General features: G+C 63.9%; 1 protein-coding gene across 1 annotated transcript; it reads left to right on the top strand.

Moving 5' to 3' along the window:
* The first annotated feature begins 1,277 nt into the window (after positions 1-1,277).
* On the top strand, positions 1,278-5,522 carry CBX4 (chromobox 4). Its single transcript, XM_065735348.1, has 5 exons — positions 1,278-1,457; positions 1,561-1,604; positions 2,284-2,349; positions 2,994-3,060; positions 3,411-5,522. Exons 1-5 carry the CDS (start codon positions 1,389-1,391, stop codon positions 4,731-4,733), a joined length of 1,569 nt encoding a protein of 522 aa, XP_065591420.1. The 5' UTR covers positions 1,278-1,388; the 3' UTR covers positions 4,734-5,522.
* Positions 5,523-13,441: the final 7,919 nt, after the last annotated feature.

The following is a 13,441-nucleotide window of genomic DNA, read 5'->3' as shown; positions in this document are numbered from 1 at the left end:
CAAACTCCGCCGGCATAAATTTCAATGAATATATGTTTCTTAGGAAAACCGCTAAGTTAAAAAAAAAAAAAATTAAATCTTCCTGTCTGTGCTTTCTTTCGGCTGCTGTTCACAATGGATAATAATTCTTACATTAAGCCCCTTCGGCCCTCCAGGGAAATCAAAATTGTAATATCAGTTTGCTTTTTATTGGCTCGGCTCTACGATCTCGGCGGCTGCGTCTTTGTTATGGTCCCCGACGCGGTGACATTCAGCGCTGCCTCCGCTGTGCCCCGCACCCCCGGGCCGGGCCGGGCCCCGAAGGCCGCCGGCAGCTGCCAACGGGGGGGAAGGGAGGGTGGGAAGGAGAGCCTGGAGGGTACGGGGACCCCCTCGAGGCGCTGCCGGACCTTTGGCAGCGGAGCCGCTCCGGAGCCGTTCGGGCCCGGCCCCTTCGGACTGAAGTTACCGGGAACGGCGGGGGCACGGGGCTGCGGGACCCGGACCGTGGTCCCTTGGGCGCGGAGCGAGGAAAAGCGGGGAGGCCCACGCGTGCCGTGTCCCACAGCCGCCCGGCCCGTCATCCTCCACCTGCCCGAGAGAGCTCACTCCCGCACCGCCGCGGCTCCCACCGCGCACCGGGCGGGGAGGAGCCGGGATCCCCGCCCCGCGGCACGGCCACGCGTGGGCCCGACCGCCTCGCGTGGAGGGAGCCCTACGCCGCCCTCCATCGGCTCACGCGAGCTGGGGGAGCCCCGCACGCCGCCGCCGGTTGCGGCTTGCGGCACCGGGCGGGGGGAACGCGGCACCGGACCCGGGGTCACCCCGCAAACCGGGGGAAGGGGTGTGGAAAACAGCTCGGTGCCCCCGACCGCAGCGAGTCCCGGGACCACGGGAGGAAGAGGCGGTGGGCCCGCGCAATGCGGGGCAGCCCACGGCAGCGCGGAGCCTTCCCGAGGTCTACACTCCCCACGCGTGGGCCCCGCGCATCCTCGGGGCGGGTTCCGCACCTCCGGCTCCGCCGTTGCCCCCGTCCGCGCACCTGCCCGCGGGGCCGTCCGTTCCCCCCTCCCCGCGGGGCCGTGCTGAGTCACGCGTGGGGCGGGGGCCGGGCCGTTCGCGTGTGTGTCGTCCTCCCACACCCCCCCCCCCTCCCGCCCCTTCCACCCCCCCCTCCCCGCCTCGCTCCCCGGCAGCGCTGCGCCAATCCCCCGGCCCCGCCGTTGACGGGCAGCCGGGCCCGGGAGGCACCGCCTCCCTGACGTCTCGCTCCGGGATTTGCATGGGTTGCGGTGCCGCGGCCGCCGCGCAGTGTCTGTCGGTTCGGCGGCGGGAGCTGCCGGAGCCCGAGCCCCGCTCGGCCGCAGCGGGCAGCGAGGACGGCCGGCTCGGCCCCTCCCGAGCGCAGCATGGAGCTGCCGGCGGTGGGCGAGCACGTCTTCGCCGTGGAGAGCATCGAGAAGAAGCGGATCCGAAAGGTGCGGGGGGAAGGAGAGGCAGGGAGGCAGGGAGGCAGGGAGGGGGCCGCGGGCGGGCGGCGGGTCCCGCTGACGCCGTGTCTTTGCCTCCCGCGCTCCGCAGGGCAGAGTGGAGTACCTGGTGAAATGGAGGGGGTGGTCGCCCAAGTGAGTACCGAACGGGGGGCGCGGGGGGGAGCGGCTGCGGGGCGCCCCGGCGGGGCTCGGGCGGGCGGCGGAGGGAGCGGAGCGAGGCGGGAGGCGGCGGCTGATGTGCACCAGAAAATGGCTCCTTCCCCCTTTCCCTCCTCGGGAGCCGGGCTCCATATTGCAGAACCGAGAGGGGGGGTTATGGGGGGCGGAGGGGGAAGGTTGGGAGTGGGGGCGGGAAGGGTTGGGGAAAGGGGGGGGGGAATAAGCGTTAAAATAAAACCGCGCGGCCCCGCGGATCGGACCGGGATGGCAGCGGGCGGTGCGGCCACGGAGCGCTCGGGGCTGCGTGACAGAGCCCTGGGGGGGGGCGGGGAGGGGGCCCCCGCGCGTCGGACCCCGCGGTCGGGTCCCTCCTCCGCGTCGGGGCCGCTTTAATGGGTTCGGGAAAGGGGATTTGGAAAATTTCATCATGACATGCTTAGAATTCCTCCGGAATAATAACTGCGCTAAATAAACAGTCCTGTCCCCGGCGCCCCTAACCACCCCCCCCCCCTCCCCCGCCCATCCCCCTCCCGCGGGACCGAACCCCGGCCGCGATCCGCGGAGCGGGCCCGGGGCGACCGGCGAGATCGGCCCCGACCCCTGCACCGCGCCCGGCCCCCGCCTGACGGCTGCCCCCGTCCCCTCCGCAAAGGTATAACACGTGGGAGCCGGAGGAGAACATCCTGGACCCCCGGCTGCTGATCGCCTTCCAGAACAGGTGAGCGGCGGGCGCCCGGCCCCGTGCCCGCCCGTGCAATTGTAGATGCGTCACGGGGCCGCTCGCAGCCCGGGGGGGCCGCGGAGGGACGGGCGGAGGGCGCGGGACGGACCCGAGGGGGCGGCCCCGGGGAGAGGGGGGAAGGGGGGGGAGGCGGGTGCGGGGCGAGGGGTCGGGAGACGCCTCCGGTGCGCGGTCCCCGCGCCGTTGTCCCCCCCCACGCCGCGCTCGGCTGCTGCCCGCGCGGGGATTTGATGGCTCGGGGTGGAGGAGGCGGTGCTGCTGCTGCGCTCCGACTGCTGCTTTTTTTTTTTTTTCCCTCTCCCTTCTTCTGCTTTTTTTTTTTTATTTATTTCCCCCCCCCCCCCCTCTCGTTTCCGTGCGTTTATTTCCTGTAGCGTTTTGGCGCAAACTGTAAACTTCACCCCTCGCTGCGGGGGGGGGGAGAAGCCGTCCCGCGGGCACGTCCTTGCCGCAGCCCTCCTGCGGGATCCCTTCCCGCAGCCCCGCACCTGCGGCTCCGGCCCCTTCCCCCCCTGCCCCAACACCCCGACCTTGGCAGCACGGGGTGGGGGGCACGGCGTGTGTGTGTGTGGGTTGGGGGGGGGGTGTTGCAGCCTCGCCGTGACGCTGTGTTCCCGCAGGGAGAGGCAGGAGCAGCTGATGGGATACCGCAAGCGAGGCCCCAAGCCGAAGCCGCTCGTGGTGCAGGTAAAGGCACGGGGGAGTGCGTCCCCGGGGGCTGCTTTCCTTTCCATGGGTTTCATCATGTAGAGGAGCTGTGTGCAGCGCCCAGGGGACGGATCCATCCCCGGTGCTGAGCTCATGGCACAGCCCCCGGGCGCGGGGCAGAGCGTGGCCGGGCGGCATTAGCAGGCTGCTCGTCCCGGCCGGTCTCTGTTCCCAGGCAGCTGATTGAAGGGGGCTTTTCTTCTTTTCATTGCTTCATTAATCTGGAGCAATGCGGGGCCTGGAAGTGGGAGCGGGTTGGGCTGTGCTGTGCCGGGGGTGGCACCTGCAGCGGAGCCCGGCCCGGCTCAGCCCTCGGCTTTGTGTTGCAGCTGCCCTCCTTCGCCCGCCGCTCCAACATCCTGACGGGGCTGCAGGACCCCACTGTGGACACCCGGCCGAAGCTGGACCTCGGCCCCTCCAGCAAGAGCCAGCAGCACCAGTATGAGCTCAACAGCAAGAAGCACCACCAGTACCAGCCCAACGGCAAGGAGAGCGGCGTCAAGCACCAGTCCCACAGCAAGGGCAAGTACTACTACCAGCTCAACAGCAAGAAGCACCACCACTACCAGCCCGACCCCAAGATGTACGAGCCCCACTACCATCCCAGCAGCAAGGAGCCGCAGGGCCAGGCATGCTTGGAGAGCACTAAGAGCCCCCTGGGCGCGCACCCGGACAAGTGGGCGCACGGTGCGGCCAAGAACCTGCTGGGCCCGGTCAAGAACCTTGCCCCTGAGAGCAAGAACGGGGCCGAGAAGAACCTGTCCAGTGGCACCGGGCCCCCTCCTCGGGACAGGGTCACCAGCAACGGCCTTGGGGGCAAGATGAAGATCGTCAAGAACAAAAACAAGAACGGGCGCATTGTGATCGTCATGAGCAAGTACATGGAGAACGGCATGCAGGCGGTGAAGATCAAGTCTGGGGAGCCGCCCCGGAAGCGGGCACCGGAGGAGAGGACTCCTAAGAAGGGTGGGGAGGAAAAGCTGGAGGTTTGGAGGAAGCCGGGGGAGGAGAGGGCGGTGGGCAGCAATGGCCTGAGTGCTGCGGAGGGGGAGAGCAGGCAGCCCCCTGCTGAGCTGCAGGAGGGGCCCAGGAAGCCCTCCCCAGGCAAGGAGCTGCCCCTGCCCGTGGCCGAGCAGCCACTACAGCTCACCACCAAGCCGGACCTCGTGCCCTGGTCACTGAGCCCTGGGCCCGAGCACAGCCCGTCCTCCATGGGACTGAACCTCTCCAGCCCCAGTGCACGCAAGCGCTGCCTGTCTGAGCCACACGGGGACCGTGAGCCGGGCAAGAAGCGCCTGACGTCGCGCAGCATCAGTGCCCCCACCTGCCTCGGCCCCGAGCGGCCGGAGCTGCCCGCCCAGCCCGAGGTCATCCTGCTGGACTCAGACCTGGACGAGCCCATAGACTTGCGCTGCATCAAGCCGCGGGCGGAGGGCGAGGCGGCCCTGGCACAGGTGAAGCCGGAGGAGCCGCCGGTGCCGGCCGAGCAGCCGCCCCCAGAGCCCCCGCAGCCGCCCCAGCAGGCGGCCGAGGAGGAGGAGGAGGAGGCCGAAGGCCTGCAGGAGTTCAAGCCCTTCTTTGGGAATATAATTATCACAGACGTGACCGCGAACTGCCTGACCGTCACCTTCAAGGAGTATGTGACGGTGTGAGGTGGCTGCTCCCCATGGGAGCACGGCCCCAACGGTGCCCCCTGCACAGAGCCCACGTGGGATGGCACCCCCTGCCCCGGTCACTGCGGGACGTGGGGCCCAGCACTGCCCCACACGGTGCCCACTGCTGCTGCTCCCACTGCAGGCGCTATGGGGCTGCCCCGGGCGCTGTGGGGCCGGGGCCGGGCGGTTACTCAGAGTTATAGTATTATATTTTAACAGTGCTAACTTGTCGAGTGATTCTTGCTCCCGTTTGTACGTGGTGTTCTTGAAATGTATTGTTTGAGCTGAAGGCTGGTCGCCCTCCGACTGTGCTAATATATTTATTTGTAGGTATTTATATAATGAAATATAAAGCCTAGATTTATGGAGTCCCTAGATCACCTTATAAACTATATCAGACGACTATTTTCTGTTCTCCTTTTTAACCATTTGGCATTTGTTAGTCTCGTACCCCCCTCCCACACCCCGCAGGACCATCCCTGGTATATATTTTTTGATACTGTACACATGTGGTGTTTCTATGTGCAAAAAAAAAAAGAAAAAAAATCGTTATCTAAAGCTAAACGAGCTATTATAGAAATTGCTGCTATTAGAAATGTCTAAACTATAAGCTTCCAATTATTAATTGCTTGAATGTAAATATTAAATGGAGATGTTTGAAAGTGCATTTGATGTCTGCGGCGAGTTGGGTCGGGCAGCAGAGCCCGGCTGCTCCCAGGGCTGCATCACGGGGGAGAAATGTATCATGCAATCATTGCAGAGGACTATAAACCTTTACAAAAGCTACCGGGGTTTGGAGTGCGTTTGTTACTGCATATGGACAGTGGGGCTGTGCTGGGGGCCCCGAGCATTGCTGTGGGTAAGAGCAGTGCTGAGCTGCAGCACTTGATTCTTGTGGGGCAGGAGTGGCTTCCCCCAAAGCCTGGGGGAGTGAGGGTCCCCGTGTCCTCGGAGGCGGTGGCTTCTTGGGGCTTTGTGTTTGCAGGAAGAAGTGCTGCAGGGTCGGCAGAGCTGGGCTCCTGCTTTGGCTTGAGGTTGAGTTCTCTTGCAGAGATCTTAGCTGATGATGACGGATGTGTACAAAAGCTTCACATTTGTGAGAGGCAGAATTGTGTGAGGTGGAGCTGGCAGGCAGGCCGTGCCCTTGCCTCGTTGGTGCCCCTTTGCTGTTGTGCAGGCGGTCAGTGCTCTGCTCTACGCTTCCACCTTTCAGGCCGTGTAAATTTGAATGCCATCCCGGCAGCCGTTCCCTCCTCAGTCCTGAGGACTTTGTGTGTGGGTGCCGTTTCCTCCAGCTCGGATGGATGAGGAGGTTTGGACGTGGAACCATCTCAAAGGTGGATGCTGTTGCTGAGACGATGTGGTGGTGTCTCTCAGGTCTGCTCATCACCGTGCCCTCGTGGTGGAGGTGGCTTCTGGGAGCTGGCCCCGTAATGATGGTTTCATCTCAGCTGTCCTGTTGACATTCTGGTTTCGTCTTGCTGTTGATGCCCCAAAGCCAAATGGAAACTCATGCAGTTGTGTTCACCCTTCTCTGCGGAGAGGACTGCAGACCCCAAAATCTCACCGTGTGCGTGCAGGCAACGAGTGGGAAGAGGTGAGCTGGGATGCATCGACACCTGCTGTCAGTGGGCTGGGCTGAGGGCTGCAACCAGCACTGCGAGGTGCTGTGGGGTGGGAGCCCACGGGCAGCCCCCGCGTGGGATGCGTTGGGTGGGAGCACTGCCACCCCGGCGGGGCCAGCGATGCGGAGCGATGCGCTTCCCTTGATTAATTAAGCTAATGGTTATCTGAAAACAACAACAACAAAAAAAATGGCACGGAAGAGGAGACGCATGCTCAGAATGCAAAATGTGATTTATGAAAGAGGAAGTGCCGCTCGACAGACAGCGGCAGGAGCCAGTCCAGGAGCGGGGCCGGGCAGGCGGGCTCTGCTGGGGCAGATGGTGCACGGGATGGGAACTTCTCTGTGTGCACGCAGAGGTGGATGACACCACAGAGGTGTCTCCCAACCACCGCCACCTGGCTTAAACACACGGGCTGCAGCCTCGTGGCCGGAGCCTGAGCTCACGCTGGGGTCAGAGCCGCCTTCCCTGACACGTAGGTGTGCCACGCTCTGCAGCCGAGCACTGTGTGCAGGTTTGCAGTTGGCTGTGCTCGTTAACACTGAGAAAAACAGATCGCACAGCCTCGCCTCCCACTGCCCTGTGAGCTGGAGAAGCACTGCAGGCGCCGTCTCCGTTGGCAGTGGGGTGGTTTGTGCGAGGCACCACTTCCCGGAAACCACAGAGGCAGATAGCTCCTGGTTGAATGGTTTGATGGTGTTTATCGCCGTGCCGGCAGCTTCCTGTGCGCTGAGAGGTGTGATAAGTCGTCGTTGGTTTCAGAGAGACGCTCTGCACTTGTTCCGCGCCAATTGGGTGCAGGAGGCGAAGCGCCGAGGATATCAATTACTTATTCATGCTGCTCTGTTGCCATATTAAGTGCATCAAACCTAAATGTCTGTTACTGAGAAAATTAATGCGAGGTCCACCGTGCCTTCAATGGTTATCAAAGCGATCCAGGACGAGATGGAGCGTCGCCGCTCTCCATTAGGGAGACGGCTGCGTGCTGCATTTAATGTATTTCCCAGGAATGCGTTAACCTCTGTTTGGTTTGGACTTATTCCAGAGGAACATTTGCTGATTTAAAAGGAGAATTTGTATTCGCGTTTTTGCTCTTCTGGAAGGGTCTGATGCATCTGTCCGTCCGAGGTCACTGCGGTGCTGGGAGAGGAGGGGACTGCAAACTTGTGCTCCGAAGCTGGTTTCGTCTCCTCCCCTCCCTGACCCGTGCTTGCAGCAGTGCCTGCTTTCCTGCACTGACCCCATCACTGCCCCACGGTGTGGGGACACGGCTGTGGTGTCCCCAGGCAATGGCACTGAGCTGCTGGGTGCAGTGGGCCCAGCAGTGCTGCCCAGGTGCTGCTGCTGAGGGGAGAATGCTAAACAGCCTCACAGGGACTGGGAGACTTCCAGCTCCAAACTGGGATGAGAGAGAGATAGATGGGGACAGAAGGGGTGTGAGGGCGGTGCATGGGGGCTCCTCCAGGCGGTCATTGGATGCATTTTTTGCATTTTTCCTTTATTTTTCCCATCCTCTGCCACTCTACTCTGTGCTGCAGGGAGCTGACCGTGTCACTTTGCTGCTGTGGGGGTCACATTTTCTCCATGCCCCTCTCACCAGCACAGCATGGCCTTGCACATGTTGGCTGCCACCGCTCTCAGTAAAGCTCAGTGTAATAATGGGGCTCAGTGCTGCGATCCCCACTCACACTGCTTTGGGTGGGCACCATGGAGGGGCAGTGGGCGCAGTAGGGATGAGGAGGGGGCAGTCCTGGCTGTGCTCTTTCCCTTAGGAGCAGCCTCGTGGTACTGATGCTGCTTCTCAGCAGGAGCCGCCAGCTCAGCTGTCACCTTGATGTAGTTTAAAGTAAACTGCAAACGAGAAGATTTATTTCCGTCGGCCGAGCAGGCATATAAAGCATGCTGTGCGAGGCAGAGCAGCTTGGTAGGAAGCTCCCTGCATTTCAGGAGCTGTGACTTTGGCAATCGTGGCCATGTGTCATCCTTGCTGGCCCTGCTGATCACAGCCACGCGTTGTTTAAGGGGTGAGGAGGGAAGGAAGCTCCATCACCAGCTCCTCCAGGTCTCTGTCAGACAGCAAGGAGCAGTGGGAGCCAAGTTCCCAACCTGGGATGCTCTGAAATCTGCACCCCATGGCAGTACTGGGAGGTTGGGAGCAGCTGCAGCCCCATTCTTGCGAGGTTTGAAGCATTGCTGTGGACCCAGAGGGATTGCAGCTTCAGTGGCACGAGTGTGGTTCTGTCAGCAGTGCTTGGCTCAAGGGAGGGAAGGGAGCAGCCTAAACCTCTGAGAGGTGCTGCAAGTTAGGCTGCATCAGCCCAGGCAAAAAAATGCTTCAGTTAGAGGAAGTGAATTAAGCAGACATCACCGTGGTTATAAAATGCAGTGTGACGGAGGGGCTGAGCCAGTGGAAGCTGGGAAAAATGTGTATTTAATATCGGACATGAGGACCACACAGCAGAAATTCCTGTGCTGGGGTGAGGCTGCACCTCGTGCTCTCTGAGAGCTGTTGGGTTCTCTGCTTCTTCTGCAGAGCTGCAGCACAGGCCCTGGGCAGCCCTGCTGCTCCGTCCCCTCCTGATGCACGGCGGGGCAGTGACCTTCTTCATTCATGGAAGATGAAGATGGGAAAACCGGGATGACTCAAACTTCAGAAGTCACCTCTTGGCTGAAACCAAACGTGGAAAATTGAAGACCACAAAGCTGGTGCGAGGGAGCTGTGAGCAACAGAGGCCGGAGTGGAAAGCAGGACTCGGCGTTTCCTGTGTCAGGTGCTGGTGGTGGCACACAGCACGCTGTGACCCCAGGCAGGTGGGACCCAGCTGGGGCTGGTGGCCCCGAGGAACCCTGCAGATGCCCCTTGTGTAGCTCAGGGCGTTGGGATTTCAGGAGGTGATGCAGTAGAGGGGGATGCACTTCACAAGTCAGAGCCCGCAGAGCTGCTCTGAGCTCGCTTGGTGACTGGAGGGAAGAGAGAATTTCTTTTTCAGTATAAAAAAAAAAAAAAAAGGGAGTGTCAGCTTCTGATCATCAAAGGTGACCTCTGAGAGGGAAGCTCTGCTGGGCATCGTGGAGCCAAGGAAGCACCTGAAAGCACAAAACACACATCGGTGGGCATGTGTCAGTAAATGCTGATTTTCACATGTGCTAGCAATTCCACATGGCTTGGAAAAACACAGGGCGAAGTGCTGCCCCTGAGCACACCCATCCATTTGCAGCACACTGCGAGCCAGGCTGTCATTCCGACATCGGGAACGGACTTTATAGCCGCTGCCCTCTGCCCGTCGGGTCCGGCCGTGACATCGTCCTCCCCCGTTTGTTTCCTTCTGGCACATGAAGTCACCAGCGACGGATCCAACAGGGAGATTCATCGCAGGACAACGGCGGTGTCCCTGGCCAGGCAGGTGCCCTCAATCTCGCTGCCTGGCGGCCGGGGTGATGCCTTATCTCGAGTTTAAGGGCTCAACCTGACCCTGAGCCATTTTTAACCCGAGGTGGGAAGAGCCCGCCCCGGGCGTCCTTCTTTGCTTTGAGAAATCCTTCCCTCTCTCCCCAGTCTCAGCTCTCCCGTTGTTTTTCCCTTTTGTCCCTCCGACACCAGAGGCAGACCCACTTTCGGAGCGTTTGATGCTCTATTTCTCGGAGGCTCCTTTAACTCTCAGGACTCAGAAATAACTCTTAGCAAACGCGGCGCGCAGAGACCCGACGAGAAGACATCTAATCTAATGTATCGCATTTCCATAGTTTGTGCTGCAAGCAGCAATTTGTGGTGCGGCAGCAGCGGCTGAGCAGAGACAAGCATTATCACAGGAATTTCTTCCGTCTCTCGCCTGAGCGTGTGACAAATAAGTCTCGGCTGTGGCATTGTCTGTTCTGGTTTCGGACTGACGCGCTTCACTCTTTTTTTTCTTTCTTTCTTTCTTTCTTTCTCTCTTTCTTTCCCCGGAAAAGGCGATTTTCCCTTCGCCGCGTGCCCCTTCATTTCCCTTCGCTGAAGGATTCGCTGCGTGACACAGCATCACAAATAGCACCGCGCGAAGTTGGGACACGGAGGCCGTCAATAAAAGCGGCCGAGGGGACGCGGGGCTCCGAGCACCGGGGGGGGGGGGAAGGGGGGGCTGAGTGCTGCGACGGCACCGTGCCGGGTTGAGGGGGGAGGGGACGGTTTGGGGCTGCGGGACCGCGGGGTGCGGTGGGGGCTGCGTGCACCCCGAGGGCTGTCGGACCCGCACCTCACGGCTGCGGTGCTGTGCGGACACCGCGGGGGGAGCGGGGCCGGGAGCCGCGGGGATCGCCGGGTTTGTAGGGAAATCGATGGCACAGCGGACTGACGGATCGCCTCGGTGGTGCCGAGCCCGCTTTTGCGTTGAGCTGTCAGCCTCGGGCATCTCGAGGCTGAGATGCTGGAGAGGAGAAAAGGGAATCGGACCGGGGCGGGGGGTGCACGGGAGGGGCCCGAACGTTTGGAGCAGCGTGGAGTTCTCCGCACGGGGAGGAAACGCTGTGTCTCGGCTGAGCTTTCATCCGGTAAATGAGGACACGCCAGGACCCAGCGGCTGAAGTCCGTATCAGCAGCAGCAGCGATAGGAGCGCGGTGCCATTTTAGCAGTGAATGAAAGCCAGCGGCAGAAAGGAAAAAAAAAAAAAAAGGAAGGAAGGAAAAAAAAATCCAGGTGGGAAGGGAAAAGTGTGCGCCGCATGGCATCTCTGTGGATCTCTGCCATTCAGCCACAGGCCGTCACAGGCAGGACTGAGAAAGGCAGGGACAGGAAAGCACAGCCTGTGTCACAGGGATGGGGGGCGGGTGAGCACGGCGGCTCCGCTGCCCTGAAAACGCCTTCCCCGCCCCTCCCGGGTTTGGGGCGCTCCCGTGATCCGTCCCGACCTCTGGGGCTGCGCTGCAGCACCTCCGACTTCGATCGCAATCATCCTTCCCCACGGGGGGGTCTCGCGTTACCCGACCGCTGTACCGCAGCTCCGGGTGCAGCCGAGGGGTGTGGGGGGGTGGGGGGCTGCTCCTTCCCGTGCGCTGCGTGTCCCCGCGTCGAGCCGCGCCGTGGGGCAGCGGAGCGGTAGAGAAAGACGGGACAGAGGCAGCGCTGTTTGCGCGGCGGGGGGAAGAGGGGGGGGTGCGGGGAGGGGAGAGAGGGGCTGGAGCGGAGCCCCCTTGGATAAAGAAGATGGAAGTGCGAGGGATGTCCCCCCGAGGAAACACCGAGCCCGGGATCCTGCCCCAGCCGCGCAGAACCGGGCGCTACGCGGTGGTCCCGGGGTCGCGGGGGAGCCACGGCGAGAAGCTTTGGGGTGAAGCGCTATCAGTGCCGTCTGTGGCCCGGCTGGTGGGATCCGGATGAGCCCCCCCACCTAGACAGGGACCGGGCGAACGGAGGAGCACGGAGACGGCGGCTGCGGGTGTCCCGCCGCGGGAGGACACGTCCCGACAGGGGAGGGAGAAAAACGAAACGGGGGCGAGAAATCCGGGGAGGGCGGAGACGCGGGGCGGGGAGGGCGGGGGGCGGCCCGGCGGTGCGTGGACTGCCCGACCCGGTTCGGCCCGGTTCGGCCCGGTTCGGCCCGGCCGCCGGGCGCGGCGCTCACACCTGCATTGCAGCAGCGGCGGAGCGCTCCGGGCCGCGGGCTCGGCTCTCGGCGCGGCGCTGCATTGCAGCACTGCAGGAGCCCCCTCCTTCCCCGCGCCCTTCTCCTCCCGCCGCCGCCGCTCAGCTCCGGGAACGCAGACCGGGCATGGGCTGGCATCGACGCTCCTGGCACCTTCCCCCGCCGCCGCCGCCGCCGCCGCCGCCGCCGCGCGTGGGTCACCGAGCTGTCCCCAACCTTGGAGCGCTGCCGTGGGGAGGGGGACACGCCCCGCCCCGCTGTGCCCGTGCCGAACGGGGGTATTTGCCGCCGGCGTTCAGTGATCCCGCGCGGCTGCAGGGAGTGGCCCGGACCGTCCCGTCGGGGCAAATCGTCCTGCCCGCCCAGCCCCGACCCACGGTGCCGCGTCCCGGCACCAGAAATCTCGATCCGGCCGCGCCCCGCCCCGGGGCCACTGGGACCTGAACCCCTCCGGCCGCCACGCCTCGCGTGGGCCGAGTGCTGCCCGGCGCCGTCCCCACGGGCTGCCCGAAGCCGGGTCGGGAGCTGGGGTCTGTCGGGACGGAATAGGGCAGAGCCGACGGGCGCTGCGCCCGGATCCCGGGGGCAGCCCCTCCGGCCGTTGCCCGACGGGACGGTCCGGAGCGCCGTCGGGTCACTTCGCTGTTCGTGGGGTGGACAGAGAGAAGCGAGCAGCTCCGCGATCCCGGCGCACCGGGAGGGGAGGCTGATGGCCGCGTTCGGGTTCCTCGCCTGGGGACAGGGGCCCAGGAGCCGGTGCCACCCGGGCGTGACCGGGTCCCGCGTGGTTCCGACAGCCGCGAACCGCGACCGCTGCGCGCACAGAGCGCCGAGGGGAGCGGGGATTCCGGTGGGAAGGAGCTCGGAGCCGCCGGGCGTCCCGGGACGTGTCCGTATGGGCGCGGGGCCGCGGGGCGCGGGGGGGCCGGGACCGGGCTGGGGGCAGCGCCCGCCCCGGCACAACGGGGACCCGTTCCCAAGGCTCCCGCTCTGTGTCTGCTTTGGGAAAACGCCAGCACGGTAACAAAATGGCGGGGAAAGGGTGGGATTGTCACGGCCAGCCCCGCGGCGCAGCCCGCCCGGCCCCGGCAGCGCCCGGCGGAGCTCGGGGCGCCCGTTCCGGAACCGGCAGCGGGGGGCGGGCACCCCCCGGGATGTGCCGCCGCTCGCCCGCACCGCCCGGCTGGGCTCCGGTGCAGCCGCAGCTGCAGAAAATGGCTGCTCGGCGGAGCCCGCTGAATCCTGCCGGGGGGGGGGAGGTGGGGGGGGACGGCGAGGAAGCGGCGGCACGGCCCTCCCCGGCGGCCGCGCCCCTCGGTGCCCGCGGTAGGCGGCGAGGGAGCGGTCGGGACCCCGCGGGGCGAACGGAGCGGAGCCGGGATCCCGCACGCAGCCTCCCGCCGGGGTCTCACCTGCGGCGGGGCGGGGGCACGGGGAGCACGTGGCGGCCGGGGAGGGGGG

Source organism: Cyrtonyx montezumae, unplaced genomic scaffold, assembly GCF_038088225.1.
Source record: "Cyrtonyx montezumae isolate F1298 unplaced genomic scaffold, pur_monq_1.0 scaffold_19, whole genome shotgun sequence".
Lineage (NCBI taxonomy): Eukaryota > Metazoa > Chordata > Aves > Galliformes > Odontophoridae > Cyrtonyx > Cyrtonyx montezumae.
The sequence above is the reverse complement of the archived record's forward strand: the minus strand, read 5'-3'. Positions and strand labels throughout refer to the sequence as shown.

What these genes read in the sequence shown, in the direction of transcription:
- CBX4 (XM_065735348.1), top strand. Translation starts at nt 1,389, where the DNA reads ATGGAGCTGCCGGCGGTGGGCGAGCACGTCTTCGCCGTGGAGAGCATC. An exon ending in AGAAGAAGCGGATCCGAAAG is followed by an intron (nt 1,458 to 1,560) that starts GTGCGGGGGGAA and finishes CGCGCTCCGCAG; the next exon opens with GGCAGAGTGGAGTACCTGGT. An exon ending in CGAAGCCGCTCGTGGTGCAG is followed by an intron (nt 3,061 to 3,410) that starts GTAAAGGCACGG and finishes TTTGTGTTGCAG; the next exon opens with CTGCCCTCCTTCGCCCGCCG.